Source organism: Micropterus salmoides, unplaced genomic scaffold, assembly GCF_014851395.1.
Source record: "Micropterus salmoides isolate LMB-PRFRI ecotype aquatic unplaced genomic scaffold, ASM1485139v1 Ms_hic_scaffold_1, whole genome shotgun sequence".
Taxonomy (NCBI): domain Eukaryota; kingdom Metazoa; phylum Chordata; class Actinopteri; order Centrarchiformes; family Centrarchidae; genus Micropterus; species Micropterus salmoides.
The window spans coordinates 18,419,000-18,442,143 of NW_024040040.1; the positions used below are offsets into that span (position 1 = coordinate 18,419,000).

At 41.1% G+C, this 23,144-nt stretch overlaps 1 protein-coding gene across 1 annotated transcript in view; it reads left to right on the plus strand.

Annotated features, from left to right (window-relative positions):
• The window catches only part of LOC119904722 (protein unc-80 homolog), a 56,577-nt gene that overhangs the window by 13,451 nt on the left and 19,982 nt on the right, over positions 1 to 23,144 (plus strand). Inside the window, 26 exon segments of the mRNA XM_038721445.1 lie at positions 2,084 to 2,231; positions 3,586 to 3,636; positions 4,124 to 4,272; positions 7,347 to 7,510; positions 8,177 to 8,275; positions 8,532 to 8,740; positions 10,958 to 11,064; positions 11,392 to 11,545; positions 12,706 to 12,878; positions 12,975 to 13,187; positions 13,301 to 13,436; positions 14,523 to 14,656; positions 14,856 to 15,033; positions 15,112 to 15,351; positions 15,574 to 15,671; positions 15,775 to 15,978; positions 16,045 to 16,152; positions 18,237 to 18,375; positions 18,717 to 18,898; positions 19,157 to 19,288; positions 21,463 to 21,649; positions 21,789 to 21,920; positions 22,056 to 22,199; positions 22,453 to 22,553; positions 22,666 to 22,752; positions 22,847 to 23,030. Of these exon segments, the coding sequence (XP_038577373.1) occupies positions 2,084 to 2,231; positions 3,586 to 3,636; positions 4,124 to 4,272; positions 7,347 to 7,510; positions 8,177 to 8,275; positions 8,532 to 8,740; positions 10,958 to 11,064; positions 11,392 to 11,545; positions 12,706 to 12,878; positions 12,975 to 13,187; positions 13,301 to 13,436; positions 14,523 to 14,656; positions 14,856 to 15,033; positions 15,112 to 15,351; positions 15,574 to 15,671; positions 15,775 to 15,978; positions 16,045 to 16,152; positions 18,237 to 18,375; positions 18,717 to 18,898; positions 19,157 to 19,288; positions 21,463 to 21,649; positions 21,789 to 21,920; positions 22,056 to 22,199; positions 22,453 to 22,553; positions 22,666 to 22,752; positions 22,847 to 23,030 (3,853 nt within the window).

Sequence of the window (23,144 nt, forward strand, 5' to 3'; positions counted from 1 at the left end):
TTTATGAAATTAGCAGAAACTGCAAAGAAAGCTACCTTCGCTATTTTTGACACACAATCAGGCCAGCTTCCAAAACACTCTATGGGCTGATATTTGTGTCAGTAGAATCAGAATTATTTAAACCTGAATTTGAATTACTCAACTTGAATAATCGCATTAAAAAACTGAATTTGAATAGAATAGTTTGAATTTGTATTATTTAACTTGAATAATTGCATTGAAAAACTGAATCTGAATAGAATAATTTGAAACTGAATTCCTTTAACCTTCAAACTGAATGTAATATTATGAAACTGAATTCAGTTGCAACTGAAACTGTATTTAAGCCTCACTAAAAATTCAACTCTTTATGTACTTTCACTTTCAGTTAGCGCAATCAAATTCACTTCTCTCATTTCAATTACAATCCACAAGATTCAGTTTCAAAGACAAAGCCAGTTCAAGGTCCTTCAGGAAGAGCAATTGAGTGCCTGAAAACAATAAGCCTGGTTCCATTACATTACATTTATTCATTTAGCTGAAGCTTTTATCCAAAGTGATTTACAATTGCTATACATGTCAGAAGTTGCACGCTTCTGGAGCAACTAGGGGTTAAGTGTCTTGCTCAGGGACACATCGGTAGATGGGTCACAGTGGGGAATTGAACCCGGCTGTCTCACACCAAAGGCATGCACCATCACCAATCCCATCTGTTCCATCAGAAATAATGGCAAAATAAGCTTCCAACCTGATTTATTACCTCAGTAAACACTTTTCTGATCTTAATAGTCCGTTTCAAGTCTTTTTCAATACAGCATGATGTTCATTTAATAAATTTGTTGTCCTATATAGAGGAAAATAGCCGATAAAGCAGGTTATGCTTTAGGTTAGGATTACCTTATGGGTATTCAACACCATCACTTTTTTGCGGCATGGTGAAGCTTGACAAAAGGCATCATTCTCAGGTTTGTATAAACTTATATAATATAAGAAATAGATTTATATACAAGTGATAGAATGCCTGTTAGGCTTCCTTGTGAGTGAGAAGTAGATACCATGATGACCTGTCAATCAAGTTAGAGTGACTTCTATCTACTGCATTTAAATGCAAATTTAACCACCACAATTAAAATCACACAGTTAAAATCACAATTAACGTGAATTATGGATGCACCTTGCGAACCAAGCTAGATAGCTACATGGTAACACTTTGGTCAGAATGGGCTTTTGTTAATCCTGCCATAAATGCACTCTCTTCAGTTCACTGCACATGGTATGGGTATTCGAGCAAAAATATTGCATTACTTTAAGCACTGACTGAAACATGGCTGTGTCCAAAATTAACTTAACATAAACTGCATCCTATCACTTGTACTTAAATCTTTTTCTTATGCAAGTTTATACAATCCTGAGAATGGTGACTTGTCATTCTTTACCATGCTGAAAACGAATGCTGTTCAGCTTGAGTACCCATAAGGTAGCCCCACCTCAAAGTATACGCTACTTTATCGGCTATTTTACTCTAAATGGGACCAAAATTCACAAAATGAACATCATACTGATTAGAAAAGGACTTGAAACTGACATCATAAACTCATTAGGAAAGAGTTTACTGAGTGTTTTTTAACTGATGTCAGTTAAGTTTTTAACTGAGGTGGGAAGCTTATTTTGCCAGTATTTCTGATAAACTGAGCTCTCAATTGCTCTTCCTGAAGGACCTCGAACTGTCTATGACCTTGAATCTGAATCTTGTGGAAAGTACATAAAGAGTTGACTTTTTAGTGAGGCTTAAATACAGTTTCAGTTGCAACTGAATTCAGTTTCATAATAATGCATTCAGTTTATTGGAATTTAGTTTCTAACTAATAAATTCAATTTCAAATTATTCTATTCAGATTCAGTTTTTCAATGCAATTATTCATATACATGAATACATATACAAACTATTATATTCAAATTCAGTTTCAGATTATTCAAGTTGAGAAATTCAGATTTAAATCATTCAGATTCTACCAACACAAATATCAGCCCATACACTGCTTCATGTAAATCCTTCATAATGACTTTTATTCTAATATGTTCTGTTCCATTTCTTTCCTCTCAGGCTCAGAACTGCCTCACCAGCCTTTACAAGCTGGACAAGCTGCAGTTTCGACAGACAATGCGCGAGTACGTCAACAAGGACTCTCTTAATAACATCGTGGACTTCCTGCATGCGCTGCTGGGCTTCTGCATGGAGCCCATTACTGACAGTAAGTGTGTGAAGTGTGTGCGAGTGGGACCAGATGCAGATCGTGACAGACAAAAAATTTGCATATGCGCAAATAACAAATTCACAGATAGCATGCACCAGGGTTTGACCAATATTGATTTTGAATGCTCATATGATTCAAATTAGGTGTGATGTTACAAAAAGTCAATAATCTGTGCAGTAGGGCTGCTAATCCTACGATTATTTGTTATATCCATTAATCTGCCTATTTTATTTTTCCATTAAGCAATTGTTTGGTTAGAAAAAAGTGTAGTAGTTTACAGCTATGCCACCAGCTGTGTTAGGCTGAACTTAGGCATAGCAGTGACGTCCACGCAAAAGTCAGCATGCTAACATGCTCACTCTGACAGTGCCTACGTGCTCATCATCTTGTAGTCCGTCACCTTCAGCTGTACTTTGTGTTTATTGTTAATTAGCAAATGTTAGCTTCCTAACAGGCTAAACACTAATAGTGAAAATGCTAATATCATATCTACATAATATCAGCATGTTAACATTGTGAACTTGTGAGCATGCTGACAGCAAATTTTCCCATCTGAGAAGAATGTTTGGCATTTTTTTTCTTGAGGGAAAAACTATCCATTTTCAAAATATTGTTTCAGCGCTACTGTGCAGATGTTGACACTCAAACAGACGTTCATCATTAAACAATCATATGCATTTAAATCTATATCACATTCAAAGTTCTAATGACGGTGCTACATTACAGAGCAGTAGAACATTTTGGAATTTTTTAGCAATTAATCACAAAGCTGAATTGCACTACCGCTATCTCACCCCGTACTCACATTCCAGCGCTATCTCTGTTTTTATATATGTTATTTCCCTCCCTCCTTCCACTTGTCTCTGCTTGTCTGTGTCCCTTTTTGTATCATCCTCCTGCTTCCATCTGCCCTCTTTTTCTTCATCCACTTAAGTGAGCTGAATCCTACCTTCCTTACTCACTCGTCCATTCTGTACACTTGCCAATCCAAAGCTTTGCTCATTACATTTCTGCTCAATCGGTGGCTTTATTGCTGAGCATTGAGACCCATTGCACATGCCAATTCAGTTTTGCACTGAAATTTGAAGTATTTTGTATACAGTAAACACACTACTGTGCAAATTGGCAAGTTACTGAACCGATGAGTGTTTTTAAATTCTGAAAGTGAACAGGGCACCTTGTTTAGTTTTTGTGTATGTGTGTTATGTTTGCGCGTGGCAATCTGTGTGTGTGTGCGTCTCAAGTTCGCCTCTTTCCGGAGGTGGGGGTGCCACGTCCTTTCTGACACCGCATACATGTCTGTGCTGGCCTGATGTCAATCAACTTGTGCCCCGCCTCTTTTCTCTTGCAGAGTACGGCAGTGCAGGTGAGAGGTCCAGGAGGGCGAAAAAAAGAAACATCGGTAGATACACATGATCAATAATCAATAACAGTCAATAATATAAGCAAATAAGATCAATACACTCACCCGATCAGACCCTTCCCTAGGCACCGCTTCCATTGCTGCACCCTTCACTCTCTCCGAAAGTGACAAAACTCGCCTGCAACTCCAAAATTTAGACTTGTATGATTAAATCTGGTATTCATAGAGCTTTTTTCCCATAATCAATAAGTTTCATCTAACTGGACCAAGAGAATAAGCACCCTAATGTATGTTTTTATAGCAGGCCTTAGTCACTTGCATGTATTCCTTACCCCTTCCAAGAATCCTTTTCAGTTTGCTTCTCCACCATATGCTTTTCTTTTGCCCCACCTCCCCCTTCCCTCCCTGTTTTACGGGCTCAATGTTTTATACTCAAGCTGGTCAGCTGTCAATAATGTTCTCCCCCTGCTGACTAAACCACCCCCTGTGTGATCCGGGATCTCCCCCGCCTTCCTGTTGCTTCCAGACAAGGCGGGCTTCGGGAACAACTTCACCACAGGGGACAACAAGTCCGTGGCCCAGACTATGGAGGCGGTGGTGGTGGGCTGCATGTTCAAGTCCCTCATCACCCGCTGCGCCTCGACCACGCACGAGCTGCACAGCCCAGAGAACCTGGTGAGTGGTGTGTGTGGGTGGGTGTGTGTGAGTGAAATCCTGTGTCCATCTGCCTCTCTCTGTCTGTGTTTATTTTCCTCTCTCTGTCTGTGTTTATTTTCCATTTTTCCTATCAGTCTCTGGGGCTCTCAACTGATATGCGAGTATTTGAAGGACTGAGTCCTTCAAATATTCGCATATCAGTTGTACTCCCATTAGAGTCATTTCTTGTTGCATGATGTTGTAGCTGAATTATTAATAGCTAATTTTCTACTGAGCCTAAAGAACAATCACTTATGCTGCCTCTGTTAACGCCTTGTCATACATGATTAATTGGACTTGAGGTGTACTTAATCTCACTCAGTGAATAAAGACATTAACTTGAGCTATTCTCATCCTTTGCCTGAACATATATTTGACATTTATCTTTTTGGAAATGGCATCCCTATATTAAGGCACCTTTTATATTTGTCATCCAACTGATACTAGCACTATCTACATGCAGAATCTCAGAGTGCTCAATCATTTGAGTTGTAGTTTCTCTGAAAGACAGACTTGCACAGTAATAATAACTTGCCTTTTGTGTCTCATCAAAGACCTAATACTTTAAATTTAAGACCAAGGCAAGCTTATTTTTACAGCCTCATTCAAACACAGAGGCAATTCAAAGAAATGCATTAGAATAGTGTTTTAAGCACAATGTAGAGGAGAATAAACTAATATAAATACAATAAATAATGTACACTGAAGTTCCTTTGAACAACTTCCTATGTCATGGCGAAGAGTTGATCTTTGATGCCACGCCACAGACACGCCCACTGACGAAAACTTACAGATAGCACAACTTTCATTGTCAATGCCTATAGAATGCACGTTAGAAAATTTAAGTCGATCTGATTAATTCCCTAGGAGGAGTTTGTTAAAGTACGGACCTTGTAAAAGGCCATAAATGGGCTGTAATTGCACATTCAAATCAAAAAGGCTTTTTTGTGCGTCTTGGGATGATATGTACCACACAAGTTTTGTGCATCTGGGTGATTCAGTGCACAGGGGCTGCATCTTTGAAGGGACACTTCCAGATACCAGCAGGTGGCGCTATGAGGTTGAGTGAATTTTGACCTGTAGATGTGTTCAGGTTGTGACCATTATCAAATGTATGAAATTTGGTAGAGATATGAGCATGTACAGTGAAGTTGCACAACTTCCTGTATCATGGCGAAGCATGGCACTTCGCTGCCACGCCACTGCCAAGCCACTGCCAAGGCGTTAACCGAAAATCCACAAGTTTTACAACATGGCCTCATCAATGTGTTATGGGTTTCCTGGGACAGTTTTGAAGTTCATATGTCCAACCTGGTAGTAGTACATTACAGCGTAAAACGTGTCATTTCCTGTTGCCAGCAGGTGGTGCTATGACTTTGGGTGAATATTAGCATATAGGCTCAGGGCGGGACTCTTATAGTGTATTCCAAAATTGGTGCAGATGTGAGCATGTAGATTGACGTTTATGGCGAATCATTGATTTTTGGACCCCACGCCACGGGAACTCACCGTTCACACAACTTTTAATCGTCCACAGGTTAAGACTGCACAGCACAAATCTGAAGCCGGTCGGACTAAATCCTTAGGAGGAGTTCGTTAAAGTACAAAGTGTGTAAATCGCCAAAAATTACCATTAAATCCAAAATGGAATTATGTGCAAAGTTTGGTGAATTTTCGAGTATGTTTAGGCTCCCAAAATTGGGGGAAAAAAAAAAATAGGGATGGTTCGTGCTCGGGCCCTAATAAATGCTCCGTATTTGTATAGTGCCTTTCTAGTCTTTTTGACCACTCAAAGTGCTTTTTACACTACATCTGCATTCACCAGTCAAACACATTCATACACTGAGGCTAAGTGCTCAAACAGAAACTAACATTCACACAAATTCATACACTGGAACAGCCGCCAGGGGCAATTTGGGGTTCAGTATCTTGCCCAAGGACACTTGCCCAAGGACAGCCTGGGGGAGCCGGGGATTGAACCACCGACCTTCCAATTAACTTTAGACAGTCTTTCAAACTTATGCTTTATATATATATATATATATATTATATATATATATATATATATATATATAATATACACACACACACACAGTATATGTACTTTATATACGAAAGTCTATGGTTATGCTACTGAGCTATCTAAGCTACAAAGCTTATGGCAACACTTCTACAGAAATGTTAGGTAGTATGTAGGGTAATTTGGATATAATAGCAGATACTTTTCAACACAATTGTAATCAAAGCATTATTGTTATGTAAAACGGCTATAAATTTTAGTGATTTACATTTTTCTGATATAAAAATATGTCTTCCATATATGAAATGAAAAATGATCTTCCTGTGTAAAATAATGTAGCTGAGTGGTGACGCAAATCTCAGTTGAGATATTGTCCACAGTAAATATTGTATATATCTGACAAAAGTACTGAAGGAAGGCAATTTCCCTAGGAATTAAGGGGTCATTTTTTTACTCACTTATGGAAAATTCTTACAATTTGATGCCCTTGAAATCATCATCTACTTAAGCCACAATAAATCAGTGACATTACTCATTAATACATTCAGTATTTCTAATTTAAATAAGAATCCCTAAATCCAATAAAACGTGATGTTTTGCACAAGACATTTTCTTCAATCAAACAAACAGCACATGCTTTCTTTATAAGTCTATGTGGATCACTCTTGAGGTACCATGACCTCTCTGTGGTGCCTAGAAAGCCTCGTGGCTGGCAGGACTGGTGTGCGTTGGCGGAAGATGACACACTTCAAGGCAGGCTTTATTATGGCACAGAATCAGAGGCCACCCACTCACAAGCTGGAGCTGGTGTCTTGACAAACTCGAGCGTGTTCATATATGCCACCCGTTTCTGCATATGCATGTGCAAACATACATGCTGTTTTATGCTAACAGCATAGTGATGTCAGCCTGATTCTAGGCCCTAGCAGTCAATTTTCTTTGTCTTTTTCTACCTCTGACGCACTGTTGTTCACACACCCCTCGACTCACACGTCCCTCACTCTCACTTATTTGCCACCCTCTTCCTTCCCAGGGTCTGTACTGTGACATCCGCCAGCTGGTGCAGTTCATTAAGGAGGCCCACGGAAATGTGTTCCGCAGGGTGGCACTGAGCGCGCTCCTGGACAGCGCAGAGAAGGTCACCACCACCAAGAAACCTGAAGAGAAGGAAGAGGCCAAACTGCCCGGACCAAGGAGGTACTGGCCCATCAGTGGGCAGAAATGGTCTCACTGACATCACGTCCAATCATAAGCTAGTAAAAGTGAAATCTCCTAAAAATATCTTGCAATGCTCCTTTGTCCATTGCTGCTGACGTGCCCTTGAGCATAAAAACCCCCAACTCCCCCTCTTAGGTGTTAACAAAAGATTTTTCATCCAATCACAGTGATTGGTTGCAATAGATTTTACTTTCTCCTTTTCTGACAAATCAGAGCAACGCTTCTCATCACAGCTGGCTGTTTTTGATTTCTTTTATGTTTTTTTCCCCCCGTCCTGTTCGCATCTGTTTTTCTTGCTTGAGCGACTGATTTGATGTGGCTGTAGCACACAGGTCCGCAGCCCTGCGGGCACCTCCACAATTTTTGCCTCATCATGTGACCAAACTTGAAATTAAAGTCACATGACAGCATTAAAACGACTCAGATTCAGATATACACAGTATTAAGTAATATAATAATGTTATAAATTGGGAATTTTTGAATTCATAGGTTGATATGGAAGAGGAAATTAGTTACTATTAACAATAATACTATTAATAATTAAATAACTATATAATAACTCATGGGATAGCGTCAGGAGAGTTCAGTTGGTGTCTGAAACAGGTGGCCTGAGCGCTGTGTCTGTGTGTTGGGGTGTGTGCGCAGGTCAGAGGCAGGTGTGTCCGGGGAGAAGGGTCAGGTGTCCAGTGCTGCAGATGAGTGTCGCAGCTACATCTCCAGTAGACCCCCCCAGACACCCGAACAGTGAGTGTCCACCTCACAGCATGTCCATATAGCACCATCTATGTGGAGCTGCCATTTCTCTGCTCAAAATAGGAAAAACTTTTATAAACTCTTCCTGTTGCTCCCTCTGCCCCTTCAATAAAGAGCCGATCACAGTGCTAAACATGACATTAACACTAAAAGATGTACAATTGTGTAAAAGCTGAAGTTAATTTTTTTTAATCCATGTGTAAACATTCAAATCCGACCTCCCTTCACTCCGTCTCTGTACCTTCAGTGATGAACACATCCCGGGTGCTCTGCTTGGCAGGAAGGACTTTTGGAGGAAGATGTTCAAGTCGCAGAGTGCCGCCAGTGATACCAGCAGCCAATCAGAACAGGACACCTCAGAATGCACCACTGCCCATTCTGGCACCACCACCGACCGGCGCTCCCGTTCCAGATCCCGTCGCATTTCACTTCGGAAGAAACTGAAGCTACCAATAGGTGAGAACAGAAATTTGCAACAAATCTATGTCTAATTAGACAGATATCTGAATCCTCACTCAACCATGACAATTTAGGGGTTTTTTTTGAGAGCACAAAACCTATCAATTCTTTCTGTGTAAATCATTTTAAGATCCCAATATAAATGCGACAACAGAGAGTGCATATAACAGTTAAAAGAAAAAAGAAAAGGAAAATAATTACATTCTTAACATGATTGTGCTTATAGTGTATGTATAGTACAGATTAGTGTATATATATTTACATTTTGATAGTAAACTTTGAGGAATTGCCTTTCAGGAGAAACTGCAGGAGCATCACATTTTCAAAAGCTTTTCAATAACAGTTACTATTTTATTTTGGGCAGGTCTGGCTTAGACACTAAAATTTACCAAAAAAATACAAATTTAACAAAATGTCAATTTGACCAAACATCACAGTGAAAAATTAAAATACATTGTTTTAGAACTATATGTGTCCATTTTCCTGTTAATTTAACATACATTCTAACTACAGCTTATTTTTAACTACAGCAGTGAACTCTCTTAAAAAGTTAACTATAAAACTTATAGTGTGTCTAGTTTGGGTCAAAGATATAGGAATTGTTTTACTTGTACATGCTAACAGGGCAGAACCATATTGACTGATTTCAGTGCCTAACAAAGCTACCAAATAATTTTTTTTACAGTGTATTACCATGACCATACCTCATTGCATTTTCTTTCCCACTGTCACCTTGAAATTCACTCTTAACATTATGTATTTTGTATGTCTGACATTGGCATTGGAACATGCCTGCCACGAGGCCAAGTCACTTCATCTCTTTGGTCTGTTTTGTGTTCCTTTTTGTACCTTAGCATGCCGTGGGACTGTTCGCCTACCACTCACTCTCTCTGTCTTACGTATGTGGATGTGGAACCATCTTCATACAGTATATGTTTCATGTCTGTTGGTGGTGTTCATCTCTCCCAATGTGCAAGGGGTTCCAGACCTGGGTCAAATTGTTTTTGCAAATTGTATCAGATGGATGGCGGCTTTTTTTCCACAAAGGCAAAGGCACTAGACAGCTAAGCTTAAGCAAGAAAACCGGCATTATAGCAAGTGAAAGCTAGCTGGTGAGATAGCCATGGCTAGACTTAGCTAAAGCTAAAAATGGACTTACTGATTTTTCTCTAGCTATTATCAATAATTGAGACATTCTGATATGTTAATAAACCAGTCTTTTAGTTATTCAGTATTCTTTTTTGGAACATTTATTCCAAAATGGCAAGCTAATCTCCAGCTAAAGCTAAATTTATGTTAGCTCAGCAGAGTTCCAGTAACAGCCGTCTCAGCTTTTGCCCCTGATGAAATTCATGCAATGTGTAGTTAGTTACCTACATTTATTCACATAATTAAACATGATAAAGTGTAGATTAATTTAACACACTGGTTTTCATTTAAATATTGACATTAGACAGGCAGACTGACACGTAACAAACAAGACACATTTAAGCTTTATGAACTGTATGTAATGAAGTTAAAGTTTATTTTCTAAAATGCTTGCTTTTGCTTTTATTTTTTATATAATTTTTGTCTGTGTACTCTGTAAAGCACTTTGGGTTGCCTTTGGATATGAAACATGCTATTTAAATACATTTGCCTTGTCTAAAACAGACAAAATCAGAAGGATAGGTTAGCTTACTGTATTTTCATCTTGCATTCCATGAAGATTATCCAAACACAGTGTCTGCATTTTATAGGTATTAGTGTTGTGGCAGTAATGTTTTTTGGGTAAAATAATCAGCCTTAAAAGGCATAAAATTAAGGCATTACAACCTTTTTATCTGATACACAGTCTGCCAGCCAGTCTGAAAAAGTCTCTTGTTACTGCTCTCTGCCTTTGTTACGCACTACTCCATCCATCTGCCATCTACGTCTTTTAGTGTATTAGCAAAATCCCCTCAACTTGTCTTTTTTTTTTTATTCGCCTGAGAAAAAGCAACGTTTTTAAATGAACCTCGGTCTGTGAATCTTTGAGTTTAAATACCCTGAATGTATGTGACCACATTAAATGATAAGGGAATGGTCTGCCTGCTCGTTTTCCTTCCTCTGCCCAACCCTTGTGTTTGTGCATGTGTACTTGCCTTCATAACCTAGTGTGTACAGTACATGTGTGTGTGCTTTATACCTCCTTTTGTTCTGTAGTGTAAATTTATTTTATTCTTGTGTCTCCAGGCAACTGGCTCAAGCGTTCCTCCCTTTCTGGGCTGACTGACGGTGTTGAGGACCTGCTGGATATCAGCTCAGTGGACCGACTCTCCTTCATACGTCAGAGTTCAAAGGTCAGGGGCTCACTGCCACTATACAACACTGGGTGGTATCATAGCTTGTTCACAGCTATAGCTTACATTAATATAATAATAAAAACAAAATATTATTAGATGAATATTTCACATTTTTTATTTATACACAATTGTGTATAATGCTGCCATAGCGAGAGAGTCAATAAGCATTCATAGCCAGGGCTGATTCCAGCATTATTTAGACCTGGTATATTTAAATTTGACTACTTTTGAGCCAATATATAAAAAAATATTATAGTGTTTGGTAATTTATTTAGATTTTGTTTGTTATAGGTATTACACTATATTTTGTGTGTGTGTGTTTAGGTGAAGTTCACCAGTGCGGTAAAGCTGTCAGAAGGGGGTGCGGGGGGGCCAGAGTTCGCCAGGGACGAGGAGGAGAATTTCTTCAAGCGGCTTGGTAAATGGAGGTCTGGCAGGAGGAATCCATCCAAGCTTCACCACACAGAAGAGAAAGATGGTAGACCTCCCCCACCCCGGGGTGCCCCTATGCCCACCCACGCTCCATCGACCTTTGTCTATTTCTCTCTCTCTTCCTGTCCCCGCCTCTGTTTGTCGGTGTGGTGTTGTGTTGTGTCTTGCCTCGCAACTCGTGGTCTGTTCTCTTTCGCCATTCTCCATGTCAGCTCTGCCGGATAGCTGGCTGCTACACTCTGTTAGCCTGAATGTTTTCAACCCATCAGTGTCTCTCGTTTGTTAAAAAAAAAAAAATTACACTTTGAATTTCAAAATATTTGGAATTATCTTTTTGCTGAATGGTCTGCCACAAGTTAACTTCCAAAAAGTTTGTGTAAAACAATACAGTTGTAAATAGGCTGCACTTATACAGCGCCTTTCTAGTCTTGCGAACACTCAAATCGCTTTACACAAGTGGCTCTTCTTCTACTGCAACTTTGTGTTGCATTACCAACTCTACATTCCCTTCTTTCCAACTATGCACGTCTTATTCTCTGTAACAAGGAACCCCTTCCTCTGTCTTTCACTTAACGGTGGAAAGAAAGGAAAGGAGGTGTGTGGGAATAACTCATCTACGAAACCATCTTTCTACTGTAGAGCGTATTTCTGTGCTATGTCAAGCATGACGCTGTCAGTGCTCTCTCTGTCTCTTCTGTGGTGATGTCTGGTGGTATTTTTCAATGCCTGAGTTTCAAGTGATAAAACAGAATATTAAACATACAGCGCTCTTCTCTACGGCTACGGTTACACTTGTCATTTCAATGTGATTTATTAGATCCCATTATAAAAAATATATTGCGTAAGATGGCTGTAAATGGCCTTTGCCGTCAAATCTGCATAATATTTCTTCACTACTTTCCATGTGATCGTTTTTTTTGTGAGATTACATAGTAAATTGAAAATTCAAGTGTAACCACTGCCGATGGCTGTGTGTCCATCTTTCACTCAGCTTCATTTGTTGGTGGCTTTCCGGTGCTTTTTGTTAAATGTCCTGGATGGTGATGTTGCTTCATGCAATGTCTGACTATATGTAATCTTCAGTGCTGTCTTTACTTTGCAAACGATTACGTATCCCAATTTGCTTGTTTTTAACAAAGGCCCCTTCACTTGTTCTGCTATACTCTTCTCTTCTCCGCTTTTGCTCTTTGTTCATCCCTCTGTCAGGACCCCACGGTTTCCAAGAGCGTCTAGCAGCCAGTCAGGAGGCCATGAAGAACAAGAATGTAGTGAATTTGGGCGCCATTCGTCAGGGCATGAAACGCTTCCAGTTCCTCCTGAACTGCTGCGAGCCGGGAACCATACCTGACGCCTCCATCCTCGCTGCTGCTCTGGACCTGGTATGTTTTAGAGTCCACTTCTTGTATTATGCAAATGATGCTTCAGTTTTATGTCTTCAAAGTTATGTAAGCGCTGACGTTAAAATCTACTTCCAGGAAGCTCCAGTTGTGGCCCGGGCCTCCCTCTTCCTTGAGTGCGCCCGATTTGTCCATCGCTGCAACCGTGGCAACTGGCCAGAGTGGATGAAGGGCCACCATGTAAATATCACCAAGAGAGGCCTGTCCAGGGGCCGATCACCTATCGTGGGTAACAAAAGAAACCAGAAACTCCAGTGGAACGCAGCCAAACATTTCTGCCAGTGGGGAGACGTGAGTTTAAGATTTCTCAAAAGCATCTCTATTTGCTATTATCTAGTGTGAAAATTTATAATATGGCTTCAATGAGTGTAAGAATCTGTTCATTATGTGTTTTATCCACTCAGGCCATCGGCACAAGGCTCAGTGAACTCTGTCACTGTGACAGCGAGAGCCCTGCGAACATCCTGGGTTACATTTTTGATGAAGAGACCAAACGGAGAATGAGAAAAGAAGACGAGGAAGAGGACTATTTAGATGACAGTGAGTCCGAATAGTGTTTAATGCCTTTAACATCTCTGTGGTGGATATGGTTTTATAAAATTTTCCCTTTTTACAGAAGAATCTACATTCAGTTAAATCTTTTTTTATAGTTCTTCCTAAACTAATTTAAACACGTTTTAAACATTAGATTTAAAAGGTGTCAGCTTAATCTAAGTGCAATAATATGTAAACTGTACATTTTCAATTTACAAGATTGACGACGAAAGAAATCTTAAAGGTTCAGTGTGTAAGTTTTAGTGGCATCTGGTGGTAAAGTTTGCAAATAACAACCAACAACTTACAGAACGTTCACCCTTCCGTTTGTAAGCACATAGGAGAAGCTACGGTGGCCGAACGCTCTGTCAGCTCTTGTGCTAAATAATGTGTGGTCCTCCATTTGTCCAAATTTCACTTTTCTTCTTATTTGTAACAAACCAGACGACATCTATTACTACCACTACTACGTCTTCTTCTTCTTCCTCTTCTTCTTTCTTCATTGTATGTATTCAACATAGTGACGAAACACGCTCTGGAGAGCCATTTGTCTATTTGGGCTACCATGTGAGAGGACCCGCGGTGTATGTAGATAGAAATGGCTCATTCTGAGGTAATAAAAACATAATGGGTTCATTATGTAAGCTCTTTATATGCCACTGAAAACATAGTTATGGATATTGCATTTCTGTCAGTAGATCCTCCTAAATATTACACACTGAACCTTTAACTCAAGGTTCCCTTACCAGCTTTTTCTGGTGCTTTAACCATATCTCATGGCCGCCTCAGCAGATTGTGTTAGCTCAGTTGTCATTATGTGAAGTTTGGGACTTTGAAAAGCCACTGAGCATCCCTCTGAGGGCAACCACAAGATATAGTTGAAAGCTGCAGAAAAATCTAGCAAGTGGATGTAGAGTCAAGTTTTTTTTTTTGTTTTTTTTTTTACGGTTCCCAAGTCAAGAATTAATTTTAAAAATGTTTTACTTATGCATCTCTGTATGTAGTGAAGCAACATAAAGTTGTTATTATGTTTTATCCATCTTTTACAACATGTGTTCTAACCCTATTGTTTCATCAATCCCGACCCCGAAGACACAGTGAATCCTACGAAATGTGGCTGCCCCTTTGCTCTAAAGATGGCTGCCTGCCAGCTGTTATTGGAAATCACCACTTTCTTGCGAGAGACCTTTCCCTGCCTACCCCGCCCCCGCACTGAACCACTTGTGGTCAGTCAAATCTTCTGTGCAAAAAATATCTGTATTATCTGGACTTACACTTCATATCTGCAAAATTTTATGTATCAATATTCTGTGTTCCTTGTATCAGTGGATACTGACAGCAATGAGAAATGAAAATAGAATATGGACAGAAAAATGTGTTTGAAACAAAAATATGTAATATTACATTTACTCCCGTGGGCTGTAGGATCTGGACAGCTGCCGCATGCGTCTGGACCCGGAGCTCGGCCGCCATCGCTATGAGAGGAAGATCAGCTTTGCGGGCATCCTTGATGATGAGGATGGACACGATTCGCTCAACAGCAGCAGCCATACGCTGAAGTCAGACACCACCTGCGATGACAAGAAGACCCAGGAAGCTCAAGGTGAGATCTAGTGTCATACAGTCCTAGGCCATTTGGTTTATTACTGTCATGTCTGCTTATTATCATTTAATCATTTAGACGATCTCTTCCCACTTCCCTCTTCTCCAGCGCCAATCCGTAAGATTCGTATCGGAGGCTCCCGGCTGCTTCAGATCAAAGGGGCTCGCAGTTTCCGGGTAAAGAAGGGTGGCTCCTTGTCCTCCATACGCCGGGCCGGGAGCCTCAAGAGCACCAAGCTGTCCCGGCAGGACTCTGAGTCAGAGAACGACGAAGGGCTGCTATCACAAACACAAAGCAGGGACACTGTTACTGACATAGGTATGACATGGACACAACAATAACCTGGATGACCATATTCTTTAACTCCATGAGGCATTGCACTCTGTAATTTCCCATGAATGTTTTCTGAGTAAGTGTTATAGTTAATTCAGTAATGTTTGCGACATGCACCATTTAGAAGTGCAAATCCTCTTTGATTTAACATCTGAACATTTCAGCTATAAGAGTTAAAATGGCATACTTTATTGTTTCCTCTTGCAGGCAGTCCCTTTAGCACCAGTGAACCCAGCATAGAACCAGAGGGCCAGGGCTCAGGAGGAGCAGAGGACAACTACCACCGCAACATGTCCTGGCTCCATGTATGTCCTGATATGTGTGGAAATGTATGTGTACATACGGTGTCTGTGCCATCCCTTTCCTACACACTGATTCCTCCTGCCCTTCTCTTCTCTTTCTGCACAGATTATGATCCTACTGTGCAACCAGCAGAGTTTCATCTGCACCCATATAGACTTCTGCCACCCACGCTGCTACCAGCACCACAGCCGCTCCTGTGCCCGTCTGGTACGCGCTATCAAGCTTGTGTATGGTGAGACGGTGGACAGCCTGAGAGAGGACAGCGCCTCCTCTGGTTACACTGGGGCACGTGCCAAGAAGAGTAAAGAGGTGGGTGTCACTAACTATCTATGAGGTCGTTTCTGTGTTGGTTCCTAAAAGTCTCTTTGCCTCCAGTGTTCAGACAAGTCTTGCCTGAGGACCCCGTCTATGAAGAGAAGACCCAATGACTCCACCACAGAAGGGAAGAAGGATACTGGCATGCTCAAGTACATCCGAAACCAGGTGAAGTAGCTTTAAGGGTGAATTTTTCAGATTAAGTCTTCATCAAAAAATCTATCCATTCCACCTTCTGTCAGGTCTCATACACTAATTTATCAATCACTCTTTAAACAGGATTTTATTGTCCCATTATAGAAAAATAAAAATACTGGATACAGTGGGTACGGAAAGTATTCAGATCCCTTTAAATTTTTCACTCTTTGTTTCATTGCAGCCATTTTCCAAAAATCAAAAAAGTTCATTTTATTTCTCAGTAATGTACACTCAGCACCCCATCTTGACAGAAAAAAACAGAAATGCAGAAATTTTTGCAAATTTATTAAAAAAGAAAAACTGAAATTTCACATGGTCATAAGTATTCAGACCCTTTGCCGTGACACTCATATTTAACTCAGGTGCTGTCTATTTCTTCTGATCATCCTTGAGATGGTTCTACACCTTCATTTGAGTCCAGCTGTGTTTGATTATACTGATTGGACTTGATTAGGAAAGCCACACACCTGTCTATATAAGACCTTACAGCTCACAGTGCATGTCAGAGCAAATGAGAATCATGAGGTCAAAGGAACTGCCTGAAGAGCTCAGAGACAGAATTGTGGCAAGGCACAGATCTGGCCAAGGTTACAAAAAAATTTCTGCTGCACTTAAGGTTCCTAAGAGCACAGTGGCCTCCATAATCCTCAAATGGAAGACGTTTGGGACGACCAGAACCCTTCCTAGAGCTGGCCGTCGGGCCAAACTGAGCTATCGGGGGAGAAGATCCTTGGTGAGAGAGGTAAATAAGAACCCAAAGGTCACTGTGGCTGAGCTCCAGAGATGCAGTCGGGAGATGGGAGAAAGTTGTAGTAAGTCAACCATCACTGCAGCAATCCACCAGTCGGGGCTTTATGGCAGAGTGGCCCGACGGAAGCCTCTCCTCAGTGCAAGACACATGAAAGCCCGCATGGAGATTGCTAAAAAACACCTGAAGGACTCCAAGATGGTGATAAATAAGATCCTCTGGTCTGATGAGACCAAGATAGAACTTTTTGGCCTTAATTCTAAGCGGTATGTGTGGAGAAAACCAGGCACTGCTCATCACCTGTCCAATACAGTCTCAACAGTGAAGCATGGTGGTGGCAGCATCATGCTGTGGGGGTTTTTTCAGCTGCAGGGACAGGACGACTGGTTGCAATCGAGGGAAAGATGAATGCGGCCAAGTACAGGGATATCCTGGACGAAAACCTTTTCCAGAGTGCTCTGGACCTCAGACTGGGCCGAAGGTTTACCTTCCAACAAGACAATGACCCTAAGCACACCGCTAAAATAACGAAGGAGTGGCTTCACAACAACTCCGTGGCTGTTCTTGAATGGCCCAGCCAGAGCCCTGACTTAAACCCAATTGAGCATCTCTGGAGAGACCTGAAAATGGCTGTCCACCAACGTTTACCATCCAACCTGACAGAACTGGAGAGGATCTGCAAGGAGGAATGGCAGAGGATACCCAAATCCAGATGTGGAAAAACTTGTTGCATCTTTCCCAAAACGACTCATGGCTGTATTAGATCAAAAGGGTGCTTCTACTAAATACTGAGCAAAGGGTCTGAATACTTATGACCATGTGATATTTCAGTTTTTCTTTTTTAATAAATTTGCAAAAATTTCTACATTTCTGTTTTTTTTTCTGTCAAGATGGGGTGCTGAGTGTACATTACTGAGAAATAAAATGAACTTTTTTGATTTTTGGAAAATGGCTGCAATGAAACAAAGAGTGAAAAATTTAAAGGGGTCTGAATACTTTCCGTACCCACTGTATACAAGCTTGTTCAATATGAAGATTTGTGTTTATCCCAGCCTTTCCTTGGATATGTGATTTGTTGTCAGTTATGAGTGTCTGTAGGTGTGGTGACTGCATTTTACCTTGTCTGCAGTTTAGTTTCCTTTAAAGCACAGACTACAAATATATTCATTCACATTCTACCATAAGAAGCAATTACAGAGCATTTCTAACTTCTAACCTTATTTTCCTTAATGTCCTTTGTCAAGGACCTAAAAAAATACTGGTACTCCCGAACTGCTGTTCACCAGATTGTCTTCATTCCTCTCAGGTGATGAGCTTGTCGCCAGCTCCTCTTTCGCTGCTGATCAAGGCAGCTCCCATCTTGACTGACGACATGTATGGAGACGTCCAGCCTGCAGCCTGGGAGCTCTTGCTCAGTGTGGACGAACATATGGCCGCTGCTGCGGGTGAGTCAGCCATCAGGCTGTGCATCACTGATCTGTGGCTCTCTTCTGGAGGTGCCCTTCAGAGTTTATAAACGTCCCTGATTATTAGTATGTAAAACATTTTGTCCTAGATATATGTCCTAGATATTCCTATTTTTTGCCCTCTCTCATTATATACCCCTCTCCATCCCCTTTCCACTCTTTTGCCTTTTTTGACATCCCTCTTTTGGCTTCAACCACTTTTTAATCTTCCTCTTTCCTGCCCTTTCCATCTTTGCTTCTCTTGCCCTCTTTACCCCCATTTTTTTATTTCCTTCTCTCCTCATTCCTCCCCCCTCCTGCCCTCTCTGAATCCCCTCCAGCTGCCATGTTCCTTCTGTGTGCGGTAAAGGTCCCCGACGCGGTGACCGAAATGATGATGGCGGAGTTCCATCACCAGGAGGCCTGCCAGCGCATCAACTCTGTCCTGAAGTTTTACACGCTGTGGCGTTTCCGCTACCAGGTGTGGCCTCGCATGGAGGAAGGAGCCCAGCAGATCTTTAAGGTACAGAAAAATAATGGTGTCATATTTATATTATCACCAATGTGAAAGTTCTGTTTCCACTATGTCCCTCCAAAGGTTTGTCCAGAATTGTTAATAATTGACTTTATGTTTGCTCAGTTTGGCTGTTATATGGCTAAATATTTCATTTAGAACACACACACACAAACACACACACAAACACACACACACACACACACACACACACACACACACACACACAAAACTAGGCTACTTTAAGCCGTTTTTCTTTTGTTTCAGATCCCTCCACCCAGCATCAACTTCACCCTGCCATCTCCAATACTGGGCATGCCCTGTGTCCCCATATTTGACCCCCCCTGGGTGCCTCAGAACACAGGCAGCGTTCAGGACCCAATCAATGAAGACCAGTCTGTAAGTCTGAGCCCCTGTTCACATGGGTTGCCTAATATGCATATATTTACTTATATATAACTTTTGTAACAAGCACTTAAAAACAGCTACAACATTTTATTTCTAGTACCGTATTAGTAATATTAAAATGTATGCCCATACTTTAGACTGACTGACTTAAATGCATCACAAACTGACCTGGGTTGGGTTGTCAGGTTACTTTAGATTCAAATATTAAAGTGTCTGTTAAACCAAGAAAACAATGTATTTTATGACTTACCTATAGCGGTATCTAGCCATGCAGATTGCATTTATTTAATTTGTCCAGGTTTTGAGACATCCAAATTTTCCAGAGCGTTGGGGACACTGTTTCTGGAAAGGCACATTGCTGTAATTTTTGCGGCACGTCTCAATGGAATGACAGTATTAGTTGTTTGGTCCTCTACTTCGTTCGACACTAAAATATCTTAACAACGATTTGATGGATTGTTGTGTAAAGTTTGTACAGACATTCATGGTGTCCAGAAGATGAGTCCTGCTGACTTCGGTGATCCCCTGATTTTTGCTGTAATGCCAAATCCCTGCAAAACTAGTAACTTTCCATCAGCCTGAATTGTAATTAGCATTTGGTGCTAATGAGCAAATGTTAGCATGTTAAGCTAAGATGGTGACCATGGTAAACATTATGCCTGCTCAACATCACCCAGTCATGCTGTGTGACAGCAATGACATAAGGATTAAGCTGTGCTGAAGTGCAGCCCCACAGAGCCACTAGTATGGCCTCAACTAGTATGTGGACTCTTAGTCCTGTTAAAGGTCTTTTAAATTCTGTGTATGTCACTAATTAGATTTACATCCCCTCCATTGTGTTGGGGTGGAGGCAGACATCTCACAGATCGATATCTCAAAATGTGGTCAAACTAAACTATCAACATGGTTAGATAGTTAGAACTAGGGGTAAGTGGTGAGGTTTGCTTTTTCATAATTTAGGTGAACTGGCCCTTTAAATCCCATAACCTGTGTAGAACATGCCACTTTTGATATCTTATTTTGAAACTATTGAGTCCTTCTTAACCCCACAACATGCCAAAATCAGATACAATGCACTTTAGACTGCTTTCAAATATGTGTTATTGCTATGCAAGTGTAATGTGAACAACTGCACCAAGAAATCTGCTGATTTAAGAAAAATATATGTAATACATTTTTAAGGTCAGAATAGTGATTTAAAGTTCTATAACAGATTTCTTGGTGTTTCCTTTTACTTTCTTGTCTTTTTTTTTTTGTTAAAAAGCATGATTATCAAAATATGTTTAATAGATTTTAATAACAACCTGCGAGCACCTGTTCTATAATTTATCTATCGACTGTCTTTGTTTTTAGTACTCCACATTAATTCAGTCAGTCCATACCATAGTAAGTTGGTATTTCTGTCCGGATGTTTGTGCTGATGCATCTTGTTACCTCAGATCATTAATGACAGGAGGGGAAAAATGTTTCTAGCCCATTGGGAGCTGTAGGTTTTCATCATGGATTAGAAGCCGGGGCAGTTTCATGGGTCATTTCAGAAAGTTGCATCTTGATCAGTAAGACACACCACACTCAGAAAGTGTTCTAGCACTTGCTCTGATTTTAAGACCAAAAATAACAGCATGCATCGGACATTCAGACATTTTGTGTGTGTTGTGCTGTGTATGCATGGTCATTGGATGAGAATGACTTTGCTGTGTATGTTTTTCATATCACGCGTTCAGGCTATTTGGATATGTATGTGTATGAGCACTCGTGCGAATGCTGTGAGGCATTTACTGTACACAAGATACAGTAAATTCTCCAAATTCCAGTCTGAATACATTTATTTGTGTCACAATTTGTCATGATTGAAATAGTTTTCCTATTTAGTACTTCAACAGTGTTCTTCATGATGCTCGGGATAGCATGAGAGCATAGAGATCAATGTGCTGGAGGAGAGTTACTGTATTAATGTGTTGTCATTTTACATTAAAAAAAAATGCTCCTCAGATGTAACGTAAGCCTAGAAAAGCTGTGCACACACATTTCTGGAAGATTTAAGCGGGCAATTTTGTATCAATTTGTGCATTCCCTCATTCTTAATCTTCTGTATGTCTGAACCCGTTGTTCCGCCTCTGTGCCGTCTGATCCAACGCCGCCCCTCCATGCTCACCCTTTTCCAGAAATCCTTCTCGGCGCGGGCAGTGTCGCGCTCCCACCAGCGAGCCGAGCACATCCTGAAGAACCTGCAGCAGGAGGAAGAGAAGAGGCGTCTGGGCCGCGAGGCCAGCATCATCACGGCCATCCCCGTGGCTCAGGAGGCCTGCTACGAGCCCACGTGCAGCCCCCCGCCTGAGCAGGAGGAAGAAGGTAGGGCAACCAGGCACACAAGCATTAATTATAAAGAACAACAAATGTTTGATGGTAATTGCCACTGATACTCTGTGCCCTGATAGCATGTTGTCTTTCCTGTATCTGTGCCGGTCATGTCGGGCATTGATCCCGCCAGCAGAAGAAGTGGTGAACCTGGCATCACGCCGTCTGTCCGTCAGCCCATCCTGCGCCTCCAGTAACTCCCACAGGAACTACTCTTTCCGTCGGGGCTCTGTGTGGTCTGTCCGCTCATTGGCCAGTGTTGAAGGTATGAAAATAAAGAACCCCAGACGTTGAGGACGTTTGCCATCAAACTCTTTTTGTTTGTCAAGTAAAACTTGAGCTTATCTTCCTTAATGGCCACTGAGGCGTTTTATTTGTTAATTTCATCTTTTGTCACCAGATGAAGAGAACACAACCGAACACACTCCTACTCACCATATGTTACAACCGCCCCAAGCCGTCTTCCCAGCATGCATCTGTGCTGCAGTCCTGCCGATAGTGCACCTCATGGAGGACGGGGAGGTGCGAGAGGATGGCGTGGCTGGTAGGTGTACAATAAATAATGTTGAAATAAAAGGGATAAATTGTACAGAATCTAACCAAACATAGGAAATACATATATTGACAGATTTCTCTACGTTGTATCATCAGTGAATTAGCAAAAAAGGCATTTGCATCAACATTTTTCAGATTTCTTTCTAATGTGTGAGACTCCTCTCTAAATATTAAGCCTGTTGATGGAATTTTGTCACATACTGTACTTGCAAGTAGAAATATTTCCTTCAATGTTTCTTCAGTGAGTGCTGTTGCCCAACAAATCCTCTGGAACTGCCTGATTGAAGATCCGGCCCTGGTCCTCCGCCACTTCCTGGAGAAGCTAACAGTGAGCAACCGACAGGTAGGTGAACAACTGCAGAACAAACACAGCTGATAAATCAGAGTAAGTGCACAAGCTGGAGGCATAAAATGTAAATTTGTGGAATGTGATATTCTTTGTGTTGCAATGCCAGGATGAGCTGATGTACATGCTGAGGAAGCTATTGCTCAACATCGGAGATCTGCCGGCCCAGACCTCTCATATCCTCTTCAACTACCTGGTGAAGCAACAGATAAAACTCCTATACTTACATCTTTATTTGAAATTATCTTAAGTACTCTTTAAACTCTCCGTCTCAATTGAATCTCCTATAGGTGGGACTGATCATGTACTTTGTGCGGACTCCATGTGAGTGGGGAATGGATGCCATCTCGGCCACGCTGACCTTCCTGTGGGAGGTGGTTGGCTACGTGGAGGGGCTCTTCTTCAAGGACCTCAAGCAGACCATGAAGAAGGAGCAGTGTGAGGTCAAACTGCTGGTCACTGCATCCATGCCAGGTGAATTTACAGATACTGCATGACAGTATCATTTGTTTAAGACCCCATTGAGACTCCAAATCTCATTTAGAAGGTAGAATTTAAAGTAAAATTTAGAGAGATGACCCAAAGAAA